The sequence below is a fragment of the Osmia bicornis genome, chromosome 12, assembly GCF_907164935.1.
Source record: "Osmia bicornis bicornis chromosome 12, iOsmBic2.1, whole genome shotgun sequence".
Lineage (NCBI taxonomy): Eukaryota > Metazoa > Arthropoda > Insecta > Hymenoptera > Megachilidae > Osmia > Osmia bicornis.
The window spans coordinates 3252274-3273506 of record NC_060227.1 but is presented as its reverse complement, the minus strand read 5'-3'; the positions used below and the strand labels follow the sequence as shown (position 1 = coordinate 3273506).

At 36.9% G+C, this 21233-nt stretch overlaps 1 protein-coding gene and 1 long non-coding RNA gene across 2 annotated transcripts; one reads left to right on the top strand and one right to left on the bottom strand.

The window, feature by feature from the left end:
- Positions 1 to 192: 192 nt before the first annotated feature.
- On the bottom strand, positions 193 to 20898 carry LOC114871328. Its single transcript, XR_003788558.2, has 6 exons — positions 20661 to 20898; positions 20333 to 20472; positions 17574 to 17674; positions 5856 to 6043; positions 361 to 425; positions 193 to 285 (listed from the first exon to the last, which is right to left on the bottom strand). It is a non-coding gene; the product is annotated as an uncharacterized LOC114871328 (long non-coding RNA).
- Positions 2337 to 16161, top strand: LOC114871327. The gene is made up of 3 exons (XM_029177084.2): positions 2337 to 2681; positions 12826 to 13041; positions 14882 to 16161. Exons 1-3 carry the CDS (start codon positions 2597 to 2599, stop codon positions 15220 to 15222), a joined length of 642 nt encoding a protein of 213 aa, XP_029032917.2. The 5' UTR covers positions 2337 to 2596; the 3' UTR covers positions 15223 to 16161.
- Positions 20899 to 21233: the final 335 nt, after the last annotated feature.

The following is a 21233-nucleotide window of genomic DNA, read 5'->3' as shown; positions in this document are numbered from 1 at the left end:
CGGTTACAGTGATTCTCCATATCAGATACGGATCATCGAGATCTAATCAGTCTGTAATAATTGGAGGCTGATTTTTTCGCGCGAAGAAGAGTCTTCCGGTGATGCGGACAATATCGACAAGGTGTGGTGACTCATCTGACACGATGGCATCGCGTATTATGTCAGAATACATCGTATGAAATGTGAGATGCTCGTTAGTCTCGTTCCAGGTGGCTCGTTATCGCCTGCTACCAGTGTGTCAAGTATCACATAAGTTAGCCTCAACGCGTGACACTCGTGTAATACCTAGTAAAGGGAAAATTATGAAAGAACCTCGTCATTCAGAAATAAGGAAAGAAGAAAAAAAATATAAGGAATCACCTGTGTAGGTGGATGCTGAAGAAAGCGGTCGTTTTTCAAGCATGGATGTGGAGAATCGACTGCATCTGAAAACAAAGATAAATTCAATTAGTTGGTTTCTTATGTTCTTTTAGAATTTTTCAAACGTCAGAGGTATTCCAAGATTTCAACTGGCGTTTGGACTTGGATCGTAGACGGTTAAGTCCCGGAAGGTTGACTTTTCAACGAAAATATTTAACGTGGAATTAATGGGATACGAACGCGACCATAATCTACGCCTGTGATGGGATTACGGTAATGCAACTCGTTTGCTGCTCGACGTACGATGACATTTAGATTTAACCGCCGCGGAAACGTGACCGAGAAAGTACAAAAATCGTCGGATTCGGAGCGATACAAATTTGGCGCTAATTTAAATTAAATTTAAATTGAATTTCATTTAAATTCAATTAGGAAGAAATGAAATTTGCATCGTTTATTGATCAAATCGAAATCTTGCCTGAAAGCTGTCTGAAAGGCATAATTAAAAAAAAACTATTACATACTAATTTGCAATGCATATTCAGAACTCGAAACGACAAACAAAGTAGCTGCACGTAGACGAACGTTAGGTTCATCGAGTCATTCGGTTGTGTAATTCTTGGCACATTGTTTTGCTTCTCGAATACTTTGTACCTGCTATACACACTGAAAACGTTGTTTCTTTCGCTCTTATCCAAAGATCATTCTCAATAAAACATCAATAGTGTCGTTTTCTGCGTGTTCAACATCTCTAAAATTTTCTAGTATCCCACTGCGATCGAGTGTCACGAACGTTCTAAAATTTCTTGCTGAATGTCAAGGACCAGAATTTACGTAATATAGAATTGTGAAAGACACGAATCGTTGGGAACCGAGAGGAGGAAATGAATTTTTCTATCGCATCGAGAATAAGAAAATCTGTTCGCTGAATTAATTTTGTCGTTGTAGTTTTCGTTGCATCCCAATAAAATTTCGTTTCATCATCGGCAAGGTGTTTATTCGTTCCTCGAACTCGAGTGTCTACCTTTAGAGATACCTTTTTTTTCCTCTTCCTGACTCATCGATTTCCTTTCCGATTCTTGTATTACTCGCAAAAATAATTTGACATTTCCTAGAAGATTTCTCATTGTACTTCTCCGTGGTATAATCAATGCTTCATAGTATTCAATTACCGTACGACGAAGCGAGCGTACCGTAAAAGAAATCATCGTTTCCTTCAAGAAAACACATTTTACAAAAACGTCGTTGCGTTCGAGATATTTGCGTCGATGAAGAGATTCGACACGGGTTTTACAATGATCATCATTTGCGTTGCTAGGATGCGTTCGTAAAATGTTCCTTCCTTTAGTTTCATTTAATTCCATACAATTTCGTATCAAATATTCCTGAGCAGAATGATCAATTTCGAAGTACGAGAAACCTTATCGATCCCCTTCGTCCGAGCTATTTTAACCCTTTGACTGAGAGTTAAATTAAGAATATAATTAGAGATAGAGGAGGATGAATCGTTCGAGAAATATTCTGAAAAAAGTATTTTCAAAATCTCAGAATGATTTATTTAAAATTCTTGGAAATTCTCAAAATCATTTCCCAAGAGTATCATTAAACCCCTGGTTACAAAAAAGAATACGCTTCGATATTCTTCTCAATTTCGAAAACTCGTTCGATATTGCATATTTGCGGGAGGATGCTAGGTTGAAAGGAAGTGTGAAAAGAAAGAATCCCAAAGGGTTATATACCTTATGATTTATCGTAGAGACAGGGTGGTGTTTGCGAAGTGCAATCGGCGCCAGGGGAACACGTGTAGAGGGACGTGGAGGAGTTGGCAGAGCGACAGAGGTGGTTCTCGAGTAGAAGAGGATTTGTTCGCTCTTCTATCGTGAAGGAGTAAGCGAGCAAGGAAACACGGACCGTCCCACGACGGTGCAAACTCGTGGTGGGGTATCAGCCACGGCTTATCTGGCGACTTTATGTATATTACGATGCCCAAGGCAGGAACACGAACAGTTCACTGCTGGCTAACTGGTCGAAGAAGTCGGGTAAACCGAGTGTGCCGAGGCTCACGGTACCGTTAACCGTGTTTCATACGGAGATAGATCAATTCGTACCTGAGCTACCTGTGCAGAACCTGAAACCAGGTGCGCGATACCACGGTAGTGAAGCGGATCGGAGAAGTTTTCTTTTTTTTTTTTTGGGAAAAAGGAAAGAATAAAAGCTTTCCTCTTAGTGATCCAGGATGATCGTGCTAGCGTGGTCATTGTTCGTGCTGGTCTCATTACTCGTCGCTACTAATCAAGCCTTCCTGACGGCTCCTGCACCAGGTACTGGTTCTTATCAATTATTCTAATCGTGCGATACGGCAGAGAACGTGCGATATCTTTGTATTCTCCTATACCAGGCGTTAGAGGTCAATGATGATATTTTTATATTTATAGATCGACCGGTCGTTATTGATGATTTATCGCGTGAATTAATTTTCTATAAAACGTGGATAGTGATTTTTATGAGAAGAATCGAACGGAATTAAAATACCGCGCTTTCAACGTGATACCCGATGTGTTGGAATATTTTTTGAAGACGAAAGTTTCATTAATGGTTTAAACTGTTTAAAGTGCCGGTAAAGGAAGCACGTGGGGTCGCATGCCAACTTCCGAATTTCTATTTCGCCTACACGCGACACATTTTCTCCGCTGTCGAAAGCTATTTCCATCGAAACTTCTCGTATACGTGATCGTGTGTGACTTTCTCGTGTTTGATAACAACGGCATTAGTATAAACATTGAACAGTGCTACAATGGTTTTTGTTGCTGTTCGAGAAAGTCTGACCGAGACAGTGATTACTCAAGATTATTATAGATCACTGTCTTTTTTTCCTCGGTACAATTAGAAAAATATAAATAGATGTTTCAAAGAATATATTTCATTTATAGAAGTATATTTAAAGTGTAAGGTCAGTACCTACTGCAGTGATAACAGATATATAGGGACACGTGCAGTCTAGAATTTTTTTTTGAACACTAGATTGCTATATATACAGAAAAATTTAAATAATTTTTTTTAAAACATATGTTCGTTTTTAGGAGAATATTAATTTCTTCCCCTCCCACTCCTTAGTTCCAAAAATCCATATGTGCTATACCTATTTTGACGAATCTATTTCTCCGGAAATCTAGTGTTAATTAAGAAGAAGGGTAATATAGGAAATAATTCGCCTATTCGCTTTTTGTCTATAATTTTTATGTATGAAGATTGGGAGTTTTAATATGTCTCTACCTGTCTCTTCCTGTCTCTCCTGGCTCTCCTGGCTCTCCTCACTTTCCCTCTTGAATTTTTTGACTTCTCCCAAGATAGAAAGCAAGGTACACTCCTTTTCTTACATATCCTTAACTCACGAAAGCCTACATAATGAGAATGATTAATTTTGCATGTTTCAAAAGTCATAGATCTGCTTTCCTCTAAATATTCGAGGGAGTCGAATCCTTCGGCATCTCTTTCATATAAAAGTCTTGTTAAAATTAGATCATTCTGAAATCGTACATTTCCCGTGCAGCTAGTTTTAACTTGAAACGACAGGGGAGAGATGAGAGAATTTAACTTGAATCGTTGCCACGTGAAATTATGGCAGACTTGGTGAGTTTCCAGAGTTCTCCGTTTAATTTCACCTGCAGTCCTCGACTATCAAGAATTTCTGACCTCTCTATCAAATATTTTATCGAATAAAATTCAAAATAGGTTGTTTATTGAATTTCAACCGATAAATAATCGTCGGTGAAATCGAACGGCATCAAGGGGGTTAATTAAAGCTCGTACCAACGATCTCATTTTATCAGAGGATTAATAATTTTATTGTGATCGAGCAGATTAGAATTCTCTCTATTTTTAATCTCCCTACTCTGATCGTATCGCTCTCTCTCTCTCTCTCTTTCTCTCTTTGTGTTATTAATAAACGACCATACCAGAAGATACAATCAAAAGTTAATTAAAAAGTTCGAATTATGAAGTTTCATCGGGTCAATGAATGATCAGTTAACTCCAAGTGGGGGTTAACGAAAGAAACATCTGTCGATGATTGTATCGTTCAAGATCAATCTTGTCTTTTTTTTTATTTATTTGTTATTATCACATCAAGTATTAAGTGTCGTAAACTTGTCCAGCTAAACTTTCGGAGATAATCTTCGATCTTTCCAAGAAAACGGAGCAGGAAACAAGGAAATCTTTTCTTTTTAACGAGATTAACTCGACAACTGTGTTCTCGAATCTTTGATCAGTTAGATTCTAAAGTACAATCCGATCGTACCATCGATTCCTCTGTGACACCTCAACCTTTGCTCCTTATTTCTTCCAATTTAATTTCACACGACACTAGAGCTTGATAAGCTCAAGGTTTAATAAAGGACGGTATCGATATCGTTTGACAAGTTTGAAAATCAAAGTGAACGACCAGCAGTCGTTTTATTCTTGATCGATTAATTTCGTGTTTCCACACGGTTCTTAACAATGAGATTAAAATTCTAAGAAAATTTCAACTCGAGCGATAAAACTGAGGGAAATACGTTGTTTAATCTACGACGATTGGCGATAAACCGACTCATCGACGATTAACAATTGAAGATTTCATTAGGAAACACCTGACTTTGATTATCATTGTTTTTTTCTTTGTTTATCGATCGAGTGGCTCGATGAAAGGGGTCGTTAAATTGTGAAAAATTTTATTTACAAATTGAAACGTGTATAATAAGATATCGAAGCTTCAATTATTCAGAAGAATTTGTCACGACTTTTACCTGAAAAGATATAAATTATGGAAACTGTAAATCTATCTCGGTTATACGAAAACAAAATCGTATATTATTTTCTCCCAAGAGGTCGTCGTATTTCTGAAATTATCTTCAACAATATTCGTAAATAGAGATATCAATTTTTTTTTTTTCAGAAGAATCTCGAAAGTATTTCAAAAAAAATGGAACTAATATACTGTATAAACACATACGAACCTCGTGAATCAATAATGAGGACACAAAAAAAAAAAAAAAAAAAAATAGAATAACGTGATAAGTGAAGACAATCGTATATATCTCTCATTATTTGCATATTTTAAATACAAACGTCACGTATGTTCAATGCGAAAGAAACTGTGTCACTTAAAAACAGTCATATATCATTTCATTATTTGCACTTGATGCATGTTACATTCGCATCGTGACAAAATCCACTGTATAAATCATTCTCACCGTTTCGAGAACATCATCGGGTTCGTGGTACGGAGAAAAATGAGAGAAAAGAATTGAAATGCAAAGCCGGTGTTTTTCAACTTTCAAAATAATAATATCAATTTATTTATCTCTCCTTTCTCTCAATCAATCGAAGAGCTTCTCCACTCCCGTTTTGCAAAACAGAGAAGAGAAACGAGAGCAAACGAAATTGATTTCCGTAGGTTAATTGCGCTCGCAATCGCTTCTACCTGGTGGTGGTTAAATAGCGATCGATTCGTTTACCTTAATTGTCGCCGGTTATTCGTTAACGAGCCTGTCGTTTTCTGTCGGCCCTATTGGCAGTTCGCCAAAGGCCCTTTTATACCTTGGCCTGGGTCTGCCTCGATTGGATATTGTGGTGAACTGCTGCAGTTGCAGAAAAGCTTGCGTGTGCTTGCACGCCTAAGGCGAGTTGCCTTCCATACAGGAAACTGAAACAATAAATAACGAAACTCTATTAGGATAGCATCTATTCTTGATGGCTAGTTGGCCGGTTGGGGTCACCTGGTCTATTAATTCAACTGAAGGAAAATTTAATTTAGAAAATGAAATATTAATTATCAAAAGGAATTGAAGTCTCGATAATACTTTTAGAAGAAATTACATTCTTCCTCGTGATTTGGATCGATTAATTGATCGTTCGAATCGCGAGTCTGATTAATAGCCTGGTTCAATAGCGATCATTCTAGAACTGTTGCACGAGAGCCAAAAGGTGTTGTAACGTAAACGAAAAACCGAAAAAAGCAGCCGACTATGATTAAGCATATTGGAAGTGATCAACTCGGCAAACAAGTACGACGCTTACTTTTACAAGGAGTTCATTTCGAAACACGCCTCCTGCAAGTTTCAAGAATGCTTCTGGAAACTTCAGCGTGCAACTTCGTCAGATAATGAATCACGGTATCGTAAATTTTATCGCGGAATCATAAACGGGGACGTAACGAAATTCTCTCGGTCTTATCTATGGGATTTTAGTTACCTATTCCCAATCGCTGGAAAAATGATAAAAAGAAACTGTGTAATTAACTGGTAATATTACTTTCTTCACGATATCGGTACCACACCTCAGAATTCCTGACGAATTTACACTCGTGTACACTCGAGATCAAAGGCTTCGGACACTCTATTCGGACACTCTTTAAAACAGAATACCTCATTTAAAATTGGACCAAATGACTTGAGATTTTTTGAGAAGTTATATAAATTAATTTTGTCGTTTTAAAAAATTACAATTTGTTGAAATCACGAAAGAAAATAATCAGCCTATAATGAAAACTTAAAATATATCTTTCGTAGATTTATAATTTTTTAAAATAACAAAAGCACATATCTTAGTAAATTAATTTGTGTAACTTCTCAAAAAACCTCAATTTTATTTAAAAAAGTGTCCGAATACTTTTCCGAGCCACTGTATACGCGAGCGAGGAAAGGTGAGACCCTTAATTGGAATTTGCGCAATTTTTCTTCGACTCCTTTATTCCACGTTCCGAAGGAAAAATCCTCGTTTTCAATGTAGTTGACGTGGAAAACAACGGGAACACTGGTTCCACGTGGTTATTGTAGTTGAATCAGTAACAGCTGTAACAGCTGGTTAAACGAAAGCTGCATTCAGCCTGGTTTTTGCCACGGAACAGAGAGCCGAGTGATTCGCGTTGGTGGCCAGGAAACCGGTTAACGAAGTCGCTATTACGACCTTTTACCAGCATCCAAACTCTCGAGAAAACTCAGCGATGCCTGATCGCGATAATGAGCGACCGTTTGACGGAAATTTCTGTCTTTTGATTTAACCGCGATAACGAACGCTTTCGATCCACCCTTGTTCGATTTCCCTCGGCTGGGCTCCTTTCGCACTTACGGCAGCTATTATTCCCATTCGTAGGGAGGGTCATTCTTAGAATCCAAAATTGATTAACGCGCACCTTGTCCACCCTGAATCGTAAGATTTAATTGCTGTTCCAGTTCGAAACGGATCGCCGAGTATCGTCTTAATCCGTTTGCTAAATTTCTAGTTGACCGATTCGGTAACCCGAGCAAAGTTTCTACAACGGGTTCCAAGGATGTACGAACGTTTCTATTACACCTGGAACGGTATACAAGAGTCCGAGGAAACCGTTATACCACCTAGACGACGTATATTCGTCACGTCGAGCAACTGTCCTCGTTTATGCAAAAATTGCCAGGTGAATACAAAGTTGAATCAACGAATTGTCTTCTTTAAAATCTAAAAGAAATTTTGATTCCCTTCGTCCACGGTCACGAACGGTAGGAACTTTGACCAGTTCAAGAAAGATATTTATTAGTCATTGAGAAACATAGATCCATGCATTATCTCGATCACGGATAGATCTGGAGCACATGGTCGACTTTGAAAGAACGTCTCGTCCCTTCGACCCGGAATCCGACAAAAAGTTCCTAGCGAGACTCTTGTCTGTTCACGTGCACCAGGAACAATGGGTGTACACTTGAAGCAGGTAACAATACTTCCGATAATAATACACGGACGAACGTAAAAGTTGGTACGTGGCCAAGTTTCTCGGCTGGACTAAGCTCGGAAAACAAAAGAATCTTGTTCCGAAGGTCTTCTTCTCGAACAAAGATTCCAGATAATTGTACATTTTTCGGCGGTCTAACAGGGCCACCGAGAAACGCGCGATTAATTAAATGAAGAAATGATCATTTGAAATATTTTCATTTCGGTGGGTATTGGTATTGAAATTGATTTGGAAGAAATACATTCGATTAATTGAAGCAGTCAATGAATTCGTAAACGTGATAAGAATAATGATGTGAAACTGTTCTAGGAACTCCATGCACAATTATGTAATATGAAATGCATGATTATTCATTATTATCCGATTCGATGTGTAAGCATCACGTTTAATTACGGTAATTACATAGATGTTTACCTATCTCTGGTTAGAAGGTGAATATCCATTCACGATCGAAACGATAAATTTAATCAGATCGTACGTTCGGTAGAACAAGTGTATAGCAGCTTGGCAAATCGCCAAGAATCTCGGCACAGTGCCGCTTAACTTTTACGTAAGCAAATCTGACGTTCTATCGCTTTATAGAATTGATTACCTTCAAAAATTTCATGTCTGATTCTTTCTAATCGTGTAATTATCTGTCGAAAACATATTATTGCGAATCGTACACGATAAACCGTGGTACGACAATATCGTTGGTAAATTTCACGATTACATTGGAAAACAAATTAATTTAAGAATTTTATAGTAAGCCAGAATGCTTTAAAATTTCAAATGAACGCAGATAAATCATCAGCAATTTTTCTGCATGAATCGTATAGAAGATTGCGCAACGTATCGTTGACTAATCGCGGAGTCCTTGTTGATTCTGCTGTAAAATTGTTTTCCATTGTACTATTCCTGGATGAATTGGACATGTACGTTTGCTGTTAATCATCCGTCTTACTACGCGTGATTACGCTGTTCTATGAAGTTCTGGCACAAACAACGGAGTACAAGTCACGTTTCAAGTCTTGACGACTTTTATCATTAAGATTCATTCTGACAAATCATTTGTATTCCCAGTTATTCAACCCTCGGTCGGCGGACCATGGAGAGAGCCACAATTCTAATTGAATTTATCATTTTATATTATTTTCATTCTGCTTGGAACCTTTTGCGTAACTCTTCAAACGAACAGAGTACAACGATGCCGAGCAAACTGGATCGATGAATTTTTTGAGACTGTTCCTTTCGATAAAAAGAATAAAAAAAAAGAAAAAATGTTACTGGTACAGTGCAACAGTATGCCAAGTGAAAGGTACAAAACGAGGCTGCGTTTCAATTTGAATCGCTTCGTTTTATGAGAATACTTGAAACACCTTTCGAAACAACGATGTTATTTGCTTTTTAACCAAAGACTATCTGCACTGTCTTATTTTTTCAGCCGCTCTCGGCAAAACCTAAGAGGTAAAGCTTAAAAATATATATATATTGATAAACTTTTCATCCAAAGTTGGCGGCAACTTTAAAACAGGAGCGAGCTAAAAATCTTCTCGTTCTCGTTTGTTTCGCGAGATAGGGTGCCAAGACTTGTTCTCGTTTCGAAACTTCATTTTTACCTTATCCTGACACACGGAAATAATAAATACAAGTTGCATTATCTGATCAAATAATGCTGTAGAATGCCTTGTATAAACGGAAGTTGCACTTGATCGTATCAATGATCGACTGAAAATTGATTAAATAAATTTTTGATCGTTGATAATTTGTTTATAACAAATTTGTATAATGCCTTATATAAACGGAAGTTGCACTTGATCGTATCAATAATCGACTGAAAATTGATTAAATAAACTTTTGATCGTTGATAATTTGTTTATAATGAAATTTAGATATCTTATAATTAATCTTGCATAGACATATGCGATACTCTTACGAATTTTCGTTTATTGAGATAAGATTCCATTTTCCTTTTTTTATTATATAATATATTTTTTTATATAAACGAAAATTCGTAAGGGTATCACATACATCGATGGAAGATTAATTACAAGATATCTAAATTTCATTATAAACAAATTATTAATGATCAAAAATTTATTTAATCAATTTTCAGTCGATCATTGATAAGATCAAGTGCAACTTCCGTTTATATAAGGCATTGTACAAATTTGTTATAAACAAATTATCAACGATCAAAAATTTAATTAATCAATTTTCAGTCGATCATTGATACGATCAAGTGCAACTTCCGTTTATATAAGGCATTGTACAGCACCGGGGATTATTTGATCAGATAATTCAACTTGTATTTATTATTTCCGTGTGTCAGGATAAGGTAAAAATGAAATTTCGAGTACAAGTCTTGGCACCCTATCTCGCGAAACAAGCGAAAACGAGAAGACTTTTAGCTTGCTTCCGTTTCGAAGTTGTCGCCAACTTTGGATGAAAAGTTTATCAACGAAGATAGGACCTGCTTCTTCGCGGGTATTTCTGAAATAAACGCATTTACCGAGTAGATTGTTCCTTTTAGAGTGATAGGAAAATAGCATTGTTACGTCGCACAAATAACTGCGGCAAGTATCCCCTGGTTTCTTTGCGTTTCCGTTCCTGCGCCATTATACCGCGAAACGGTCCAGGTATCATTATTTCATGGAACAATTTGACGATGTTTTGCTTCGAACAGACATGACATTGTACCTTTTTTTTTCTTTTTTTAAATATGAAGCATGATTTCACGAGAATCCCGCAGAATCCTCTTTCTGGTAGATTTGTTAATGAAAAGAGCAAACCATGACTTGAAATTCCCAACTGCAACCATTTTATCCAGCTTCAAATGGTATTTAATTAATGGTATTTTTAAAGTATTACGGCTGAGAGGATTAATTTCTAGCGACCTTCGAAAACACGATTACCTTAGACGAGAAATTGCCAAGGATTCGCATCATCTCCAATATTGACGAGGTAAATCAAAGATCTGAAACGAGATTCCTAGTTTACGTGTCTCTCGAAGATATTCGTCCCAAGAAACTGGTTAGAAAAAACGAGATGAGGAAACGAGAAAGGACCAAACGAACCAACAGCAAATATTTAAATAAATCTACGAATGTTTAGATAAATCCTTCCTTTTCCTTTAGATACACGCGAAATGATTATCGCCTCTTTAAGATTTGTTTAAATTAAGAAGAATTTTTGAACATGAAATACAACGAAATTATATTAAAATTGGGGCTCTCTCCATGGTCCGCCGTCCGAGGATAAAGGGCTGATCTCGAGCCTCCTTTGACGTTTCTTATTTTAATTACGTGCATACTTCTGGAAATCAGAGTCACAAGAAACGAAACACAATACTCGAGAAGGGAGTTTGTGAATCAATATCGTTCTGTAAAAGGCGAACGTTGAATACGTGTACGTTGAGTTGAATCATCTGATAGTAGATTTACCATAAAAGTAGATTTATCACGAGTCGAATATGTACCCAGATAATGTATTCTAAATTAGACGTAAATTCATTACCAAAGCATCGACAAATTCACGTGTTAACAGTTGCCAGTGGGGGGTCAAATATCGTCCACGTCTCACTTGTCGGCGCCAGAAGTGTCCCAATCTACTGACAAATGGGCCCTTTTTTTCTCTATCTCGTCATCTACAAATAAGACTTACAATTAGATCACGGGATCAAGCACGTTTTTAAGTGATCGATACACGAGTTCATCTTCTAGATATTTAATAGAGAAACTCTTCAGAAATTTTTTTATTTTTGTAGATGTTAAGAAAAGGAAAGCATGTTGGAACAGTTGTTCGAAGCATGATCTTGTTGCGTCTCAAATAATTATGTACCGAGAGACAAGGCAGTGATATTGATAAGTGTTATCAAGAAATGGATGGTACGTGCGTACGTGCGCAAGCAGAGATCGAAAATTTGGTCTTTGCGAAACTTTCGTTTTATTTTTATTCTCTGTACCCGTTTCGTGCGATATCGATACGCTAATTAAAGATAATTGGATATTTCGCTCTTCTTTTCGTACCAATTTTTGTTTCGTTACATACTCCTTTAAAATTGGTGAATCTAATTTTTTGATAAAATGAATTGGACACAATTTCAATCAACCTTTTTGATACATCATTTATCTCATCATTAGAATTAAAGACGATCGAAATCTCTGTTGACAGACCACTCTAGAAATATTTCAAAGAGACCGCTCTTATAGATAATGATGTTTTTGAAGTAAAATGTATGCAGTTGATTGAGAAACTAATTCGGCATAAGAATAATTCAAGATTATTTCTTACGTACACTGGCGATCAATCAGGCTTAATTTTGACATTATTTTTGGAAAAGATTTGGTGTATAATTGAAAAGTATGAATTCAAATTTTTCCACCACAGATTTATATACGGTGTCCCTTTCGCCACTTTGTTAATTTCTACAGGGATGCCTATGGGGAAGTATGGAATCATGATTCGATAGCGAGTGTACGAGCCTTGTACTCATTTCGTATGGGTGCACAGTGTTATCGCATTACTATTAACACTGCTACTGAATGGAAAAAATGTCGAAACCTTGAGCTGAAAATTTTGTATTCCTAAAAGTAACTTCTCTTCTCTCGTTGTGTTTCAATTGTTTTGTGCCATACATAGGGAAAGTGTTCGCGACAGCTTGCTTTTAATTTTCGAGCAATTAGCCTCTATTATGTCTATAGAAATGTATTTGTCACACGTACACGTATGTCTTATTACAGTTCACGGAGTGTCGAGTTACAATGTGGCCGACGTTCAACGACGATTGGAGAGCAACGAGGTGATTCGTAAAAGCAATAACAACCACGAACAACACCCGGACGATTCGACAAACGACAATCGCGATGATGAACCAACCGTCTATGTAATCGAGTTCGAATCCGAGTTGAACGAGAAAGAAGAAAGTATGAAGAATACAGGGAACGATGCGTCTACCGGTAAGCAACCATTGAACTTCTCTTAATTAATTCTTAATCGATACCCCGGTGGTATTAAAAAATCTATGAATAGGCTTCCGGTTGGCAAGGCGTTAAGAAACGAATTCTTTGCTTTCATAAGCAGAAAAATGCTAAACGAATTAGCACACACCGCGTTCGGAGTTCAATACCCTATAACGGTGCCTTTATTCGCTCTAATTTGTATAATTTCAAATGAAAATATTCTCTTTTACATTTCATTGAAAATATGAATATTAATCGCGGTATAATTATCTAAAGCTCCCTGGATACCTTAACGAGCAATAAAATCATAGCACGTACGTTCAATTAATCCAATGGATTATGTGGCTTTTTAATAAATCACTAAGAAAGATTACTAATCCTTTCGTTCGTTTCCATATATTTCTTCAACTCTCTTGAAAACCATCGATTCATTATTGAACGATAAAGCTGTTTAAATAGATGAGTCCCTGATTACTCCGTTGCTAATGTACACACTATTATTAACGTCTTAATTCATCGACGCGAATTAATGAATTAATAATACCTATACCAGACCAAGAACGACGTCTGCATATGAAATTACGCCTGGTAAGGAACGCGTAAAAATAACTCGCGTATCAGAAGCAATCGTTATCGTTCCGTCATCGGCATCCTTAATGACACAATGGATCCGTTCATCGATTCTACGTGTGATGCTTCGAAAACTTTCTAGATCATTTTTATTCCATCTTCGTAGGATCTCGGACGAAATCGACATCGAGAGCGATCTTTGAATATTTTTTAAACAATCACAGACGATGAAATTTTGCCTCGCGTTGGAGCACGTGTTATTCTTGTTATTCTGAAATAATTTAAAATTAGAAAGGGAATGTTTACTTTTATATAAAAAAAGAATTGGAAGCTTTCAAATTCTTTAAATTTAATTTCGAGGAAAGTTTCCAGCGCGGGCCGAATTGCGAGAGTGTTGGCTATTGATAACGTTCGAACTGTGGTTATAAACAAGCGCGGAAATATAAGAAAATAAAAATTAGAATATAAATTTCCAAAGCGCGTTTTTCGCTTTCGAGCAGCTCGAATTGTACAGTGTTTTTCGTTAATAGCTCAAAAATGAAGCCTGAACTAACATTTCGGTAAATTCTATTCTTCTTATACCATGAATATTAAACAATATAAGAATGATACGAGAAATACTAACAGCTATTATGGTACAGTTAACTCTCATTGAGCACCTTAACGGATCTCGTTCCACTAATTTGAATGACACTTTACCAGACGAGCTAAATCATTTTCAGCATAGAGATTTGCCTTAAATTATCGAGGAATTTATGGCTGTGAACTAATTCTCGAGACGGTACCGTAACGAAAGACGTCAGCAGAGTAAACCAATAACTAACTTCGCCCACTGTGTACGAACATACACATATACGTACGCTTGATTTATTGCTCAACTTCTCTTTAGGGTCACTACCTTGAATATCATTTTAATCAAGTGTTTCTTAGCTTTCTCAGTGCGATTTATACGTATTACGCGAACAGAATCCTCAGTATGTAAACTCTACGCGTTTGAAAAACCAAATCAAACCCGTTGGATGAAACTTTCATGGAAGATAAATAAATTTTCGAAAATAAATACATTTAAAAATTTCAGTACACGTGTACCGGAGTATCATTCGAATGATTCTATTTTCAGCAAGAATTACTTTAATACTTTGACTATCTCCAAATTTAATCTACTATCTTTGCGATACTTAGATTGTGTCAATCTACTCAGACACTGATTAATACTGATTTCGTGTTCGATCTGTATTAAAAATATCAATATTTCTTTTCGTTCCAGCGGACGGAGATAGCCAGAACCCATTGGATCCATGGTCGATCGTATGGTACATCGGTTCGTTTGGCGGCTTGGTAGCCTTCTTTCTCATAGTGAGCTGTTCGGAGTGGTGTTGTCGTCGCAGTGGAAGGACATTAACGGTACCCTATGCCCAACGGGCGGAAGTGATCAACGGTGGACAAGTTGTGACCGAGACTCCACCCCCTCCTTATCACCTGTTTGCGCCACCCCCTTACGATTCCGTCAACTACGGTGAAATCGTGGACAAGACTTCCGGGGAGAAACTAGACATCTACGTGATATCGGTGCCGATTCACCGGCCAGTAGTGCAGGTACCTGCCTAAAATCTCCCCGGAGAGGTCCTCGAGCAGAGGATAATGGCGAGACAAAGAAAATGACACTGACCGTGTCGCAACATATTTATCGATAGACGATTCCCCGGTGTTCTTCGATGGTTCTCCCTTGACTGGGACCCGATTACACATTTCTTTTTTTTTTTGACAATCGTCTGTTGATGCCAGGATCGACTGGCTCGTTTGGAACGAGCACGGATCAAGGAGATATGTAACGACGAGCTGTGAACGCAAAAGATGCTACAAGCATCGACTAGAGAAAAATGATTTCTTGATCGAAGATCCCATGGAGTTCCTCGTCGAACGAGGTATGCAAGAAGATTCGAATCTCTATGGGGATTGAAGACATCCGGTTTAATGAGAACAATTAAGAGCGTCTATCTTTGGATTACGAAGCAGTTGGATAATTTTAAAGGGTTAACGAAACACTATAGAAGAAGAAGAAACGCGAACGATAATGAAAAGGAGAGAAATGCGAATCCATAATGCATGGGTGCGAAGTGAAAGGAACTATTTCTGAGATTATCGAGGAACGAAATTTTCTGTTATTGCATATCGGAATGATTTTAGGATAACGTGATTTGACATCGATCAATGGTAATTAATACCAAGGATCGTGAGACTATTTTTAACCAATTATTTATCCAATCACTGCCCGATCAGATGAATCGTTCGATCTAATCTTTCAGAATGAATGAGATACCGATGATTGTTGAGCATTGTTTTGCATTCAGTTTATCTTAGCCAAACTTGGAACAATAACTGCCATATTTTAACGAATTTTAATAAGAACAACTTCGTGAGACGATTTCTCGAGGTCAGGATAATAATTTTACTCGTGCTGCTCTAATAAGTAAAACAATTTCAACGAGTGTTTCGTGTAATCAGAGGATCGTGATTCTTCGTTTTCTTCGAGCTAGATCAATTTTGTTAGAATGTTAAGATTGCCTCTGATATGAATGAATTACGCGCGTCATTTTTTCAAATATAATTCAAACGACGGTGTTGGGAAACGCGTATGCGTAATTGTCCTTTACAAACCTGAACGAGTTATCAAACGGAACACGTGTGCGAGAGGTTCGAATAATCTCTAATATCGCTACACACGATTAACCTCAATCGTGATCGTTTCAAGCCCGACAATTGCTGATGATTATACATAGACTACGAATTGACTGCCATAAAAAAGAATCTAACCGAAGGGGGTCACGAAAATAGTCGAGAAATAATAATACTGAATATTAAAAATGACTTATTTCGAACACGACGAAGCGTTGATTATTTTTTTTGTTTCACGGACGTTCGGATATTTTTGCAAACTGATAACTGTTAAAATGAAAACAACCGGCTGAATATTTGAAACGATCACTGGTAACAGTTTACAGATGGAAAATAACCGACTAATTCGTAGCCTCGAACAAGCCCGATTGAACAAATTCGAGTAACACGATTCGCCTTAATTTGTAGGCTTTGTTTAAAAAAATATTCGATGAAACAAGATACCCGTGTATTAGTATTTGATTTACTATCTAATATTTTCTACGATAAAGTATTAGATCCGTTTGAAAAATACTCGAGACATAAATTAGCGTGTTGCGTAATTGTAAAAGCAACACATTCCTTTATGAAATTAAGATTATTTATGAATGTCGTCGCGTTTATCTCGGCAATGTAGTTTTAACGAATTGATTATCATCGTTCGAAAGGAAGAAATCGACGAACGTACGAGCGCGATTGAATGAAAGTTATTTATGTGGTTAGAGAAATTAATCCTACAATTAAGTATGTACATACGACGTCAATTATTATTATCGTTATGTGTCTCTAGTGACGATTATTATCATTGGATTCGTAATCGCGTTTTTAAATAGCGATTTCAACGCGTGACGATAAATTCGCTCTCATTAAGACTTGTAAGAATCGCAGCACCCTTGCTATTTATTTTTTATACTTTTATACATAATGTTTATACCTGTCTGATCGTCTCTATGTTATCAATAAAATTTCTTTTCTCATAAAAATCTGTGGATTTTATATTTATTTCCCTAGATGCATAAAGTTTATCTCCGATCAATTAAGCCAACGTTATACTTTATTGAAAGTTAACGAAGCATAAAACTATATCAGTGATATAAATTTTTAGTATCATGAAATTTTTTAAACAAACATATTTAGATATGAACTGATGCAGAAGAAAATAGAAATCTATAAAACGACATCCAAAGTAGTACATACAAGAACCGCAGATTCCTGTATCTCATGTGTCGGTAAAGTTATACAGTTCTATTATCGTTTTTGATAATACAGTGTCATATTCTATGGCATTATACAAGCATACTTACATAATTAAACGATACTAGCCAAGCATTCATTAATAATAATTTTCTTTCCGTAAAATTGTACTTGCAATGTGGTACACTTCACAATCTCAATGGCATAGTTCCTGAAAAGATATAATAGAGATTAAATAGCAAAAAAAAGCATAAACTTCGCAGCCAATTCGCTCGTATTATTTGCTGCATAATTAATAAATGTACCATAGAAATAATGATACAGTTATTAATTAGTCATCAAATAATAACGATTGCCCAGGTATCACCACGGGGAGGTTGCTGCGGGTGGAGACCCGCATCCCTACTATCCCATCCCTACTACCTCAACCCATCCACCCTCCATTTATGCAAATTTTTAGGATGCAAAATCATTACTAGTTCCCCTCTTGAAAGACAGTTTGTCGGGGCGCTTCGGCATATAGCCTCTTCTTTCTTCGGGCGGTCCACCCACCTGAAACTTATATCTAAAGCTCGAGACTTGCAAATTCGCAAAACAAAAAAAAAGCAATCAACAAAAAAGAAAAATCGCGAAACTCTAATTGACACGTGGACAAAAAAGGACTTTATATAAGTCGTTGTTCGTGCACACGTGCCGTGCTCGAGCAGAACTTGTGCGTTTCGTGCCATCGCGATCGCGTATAACGACTTATGAAGTCGCCAAAAATTTGAAAAATTGTACAGATAGATCAAAGGCGAACGGCATACTCCATTCGTATCAATCGTATCGTCAATTCTTCAAATATATTCCAGGTACAGGTTGATCATGCGAAATCGCGCCTACCCGACCAAGAGACTGTGACAACCTGTCCCGGCCCTACCTACTTACAATCTATCACACACACCAGAAGGTATACTACCTACCTACCTAACGCTATATTTAAAAAAGGCAAAATCACATTCTCACAAAAATTCATTCCACGATTCTCATACACTCCACCCGGGCGCAAGAACCTACACTAGAGAGAACGTCCCGGGACGCCTCCGACACCCGAGTTTCATCTCACATCACACTCTACGGTACGTACCATTTTTCACTGAAATCGTCTGGCAAGGCTAGCAATCATTGCGTATAATGATAATCAAAAAATTTAATTAACTACTTTAATATAGAATATTTCATAATAATGGTAATAATCATTGTAATAGTAATGGTAATACAGTCATAATAATGGTAATAATACTATTTGGTTTGTACGTTCATCGTACATCTTGTTGAATAAAATATTATTTCAAATTAAAAGTTAAATGAAAAAGTTACTAAACCGACGCAACCCCACAGCCTAAAAACACACACACCATATGTGGAAATTACGTCGTGCACGATATACTAACACAATGCCAGCCGCTTATTAATTATTATTCTTATGAACTAGGTCATCGTGCTCATTGCCTCTACCCATCCAAGTAGCACCTGGGCACGTGAATGGGCTTTGGCAATAAACACGGAAGGGGTTAAACCTGAAAATCCTGATCTAGAAACATAATTAGTACATAAACATCTAACGGGCTAATATTTCACTATTTTAATAAAAGTGACTCGACTTTGTAAATATAAAGCTTTAAGAACAAATACTAAAAAGCAAAATAGAGCAACTATGACGCAAACATGGTGCACTGCTAATATCAGCTGGCAACGAAGGGTCTCACGCCCCCTAGACTTACGCCAGACGCTACATACCACCCACCCCGCCTGGACGTCGTAACGCCAGGACAGAGTGCACCCCTTCGCTAAGAGCGCTACCCGCCCGTCCAACACGTTGCATCCAACGGTGTCAGATTGACGGACGCCCATAGTATAGACAAAAGGACTACAGTTTAGAATATGGTAACATATTTTCATATATTCCGTATTCTAAAGCTGCGCCTGCAAGGGCCTAGTAATGCATGGGTATATCTCCCAGAGATGGTGTTCACGGTCTTATGCCGCGGAATCCTTGTAACTAATTTGATTAATTAAATAATACATAGGATTGAGATTAAAAACCAAAAGGATTCCCACCGAATACTAGTCAGTGCGTCGTCATATTTACTCTCGCGCTGGAAATTTTTCGCAACACTAATTTAATAATTGCAAATCTCTAATAAAAAAGAATTTAATGTCTTTAATTAAGAATTCTTTGTTGTGAAAAAAGAATAAAACATCCTCGGGCGATTCCCTCCTCAGAGTAAATTTTCAAGAATACGAAAAAGGTGTTCAAATAGATTACTCTGACTTGGAAATCTACCCGTCGCGAATAGTCTTCTTGCACATAAATTGTTCAATTTTTCATGAACGTGTAATTGAACTTTACTACGCGTAAAAAATTCTCAAATTATATTTGAATTTACAATGTATAAAACGTAATTAAATCAATGTAATATCATCATTAATATGTATATCCGGTATACATATTACATAATACTATCAATATTATATTGCTTTGAACCTTCGCAATAACTACATAAGTCAAACAAACTAAATAAAATTGTGTCGGTATTAAAATATTTCATATTCCACATTTAAGAACATTTAAGAGCATTCATATATTTCAAAAAATATCTGTTGGAATATGTGTTATTGAAATGATATTAAAACGCGGAGTACAAGAAGACCTAGCCTGAACTAAATGAAATAAAACACAATAAACATGTTACTACTCATGGGTATAATCATACCCATGGTCACTGTGCTAGCCAACCACGTATACAACCAGTAACCCGTGTCGATTCGGACCATTCGTCCTACGACATGATTGGGCACCGGAGGAACCATAAAACATGCGACTCACCGTTCGCAGATATACTCTTCTTCCGACAGTCAAGTAGAAGGATGCTCAACAACTAGGTAGGAGGATGCACACCAGGTAGGAGGTTGCCTTACAGGAGAAGACGGAAGCCATCAGGAACTCGCCAAAGTTCAAAAATTCATCTGTAACAAAAAAAGAGGAATTACGGTTAATTTTGAAAATTATCAATTCTTATTGTAATAAAATTATATATAAATTTGGATTTTATCAAATATTAGCAATGAAAAATAACTCCCAATTATCAAGTGTTAAAATTGTAAATTATTCTACTTGAATTAAAATTAATTAAATAAAATAATAAGATACTTACACTCTTTCCTTATGGAGCAACGCCCAAGACTCCTCTTCAGTGGTGCCGTGACTCTAATACCGAATATATCGAGCAATAAAAAAAAAATTAAAAATAAAAATAAAGATATAAAGTAACGCGACCGTGAATAATTTCCGGCGAACAATTATAGCGACTCTACTTTCGCGATGGAAAAAGAAAAATCAGAGCCGCGATGCTCTAGAAAATATTTTATAATACGCAGCAAACACTGACTCTACTTTCCCGTGATTCCAAACGCAACTCTATTCAGGGCCAGTTCGCCCTTGCAAAAATCAAAACATTGGAAGTATGTTCGTACAAACACTGACTCTACCGACCGCATTGCGCGCGGCCACAACAAATCCTGAAAGAAAAACTTAGTGAGCAGGGATGGGCTGGGTGGAAATATACAAAACAACATTCTTCTTATTGAGCTTTCGTAGCGGAAATACTGTTATTAATGGCTTGTAAATGAAAATATCTATGTTCGTGAAATATATTCGACGAACACAAATATTGTTAAAGCTGAATATTGATCCTAGATTGAAATGAAATGTTTTAAATAATTGTTAT

What these genes read in the sequence shown, in the direction of transcription:
- LOC114871327 (XM_029177084.2), top strand. Translation starts at nt 2,597, where the DNA reads ATGATCGTGCTAGCGTGGTCATTGTTCGTGCTGGTCTCATTACTCGTC. An exon ending in CCTGACGGCTCCTGCACCAG is followed by an intron (nt 2,682 to 12,825) that starts GTACTGGTTCTT and finishes GTCTTATTACAG; the next exon opens with TTCACGGAGTGTCGAGTTAC. An exon ending in AGGGAACGATGCGTCTACCG is followed by an intron (nt 13,042 to 14,881) that starts GTAAGCAACCAT and finishes TTTTCGTTCCAG; the next exon opens with CGGACGGAGATAGCCAGAAC.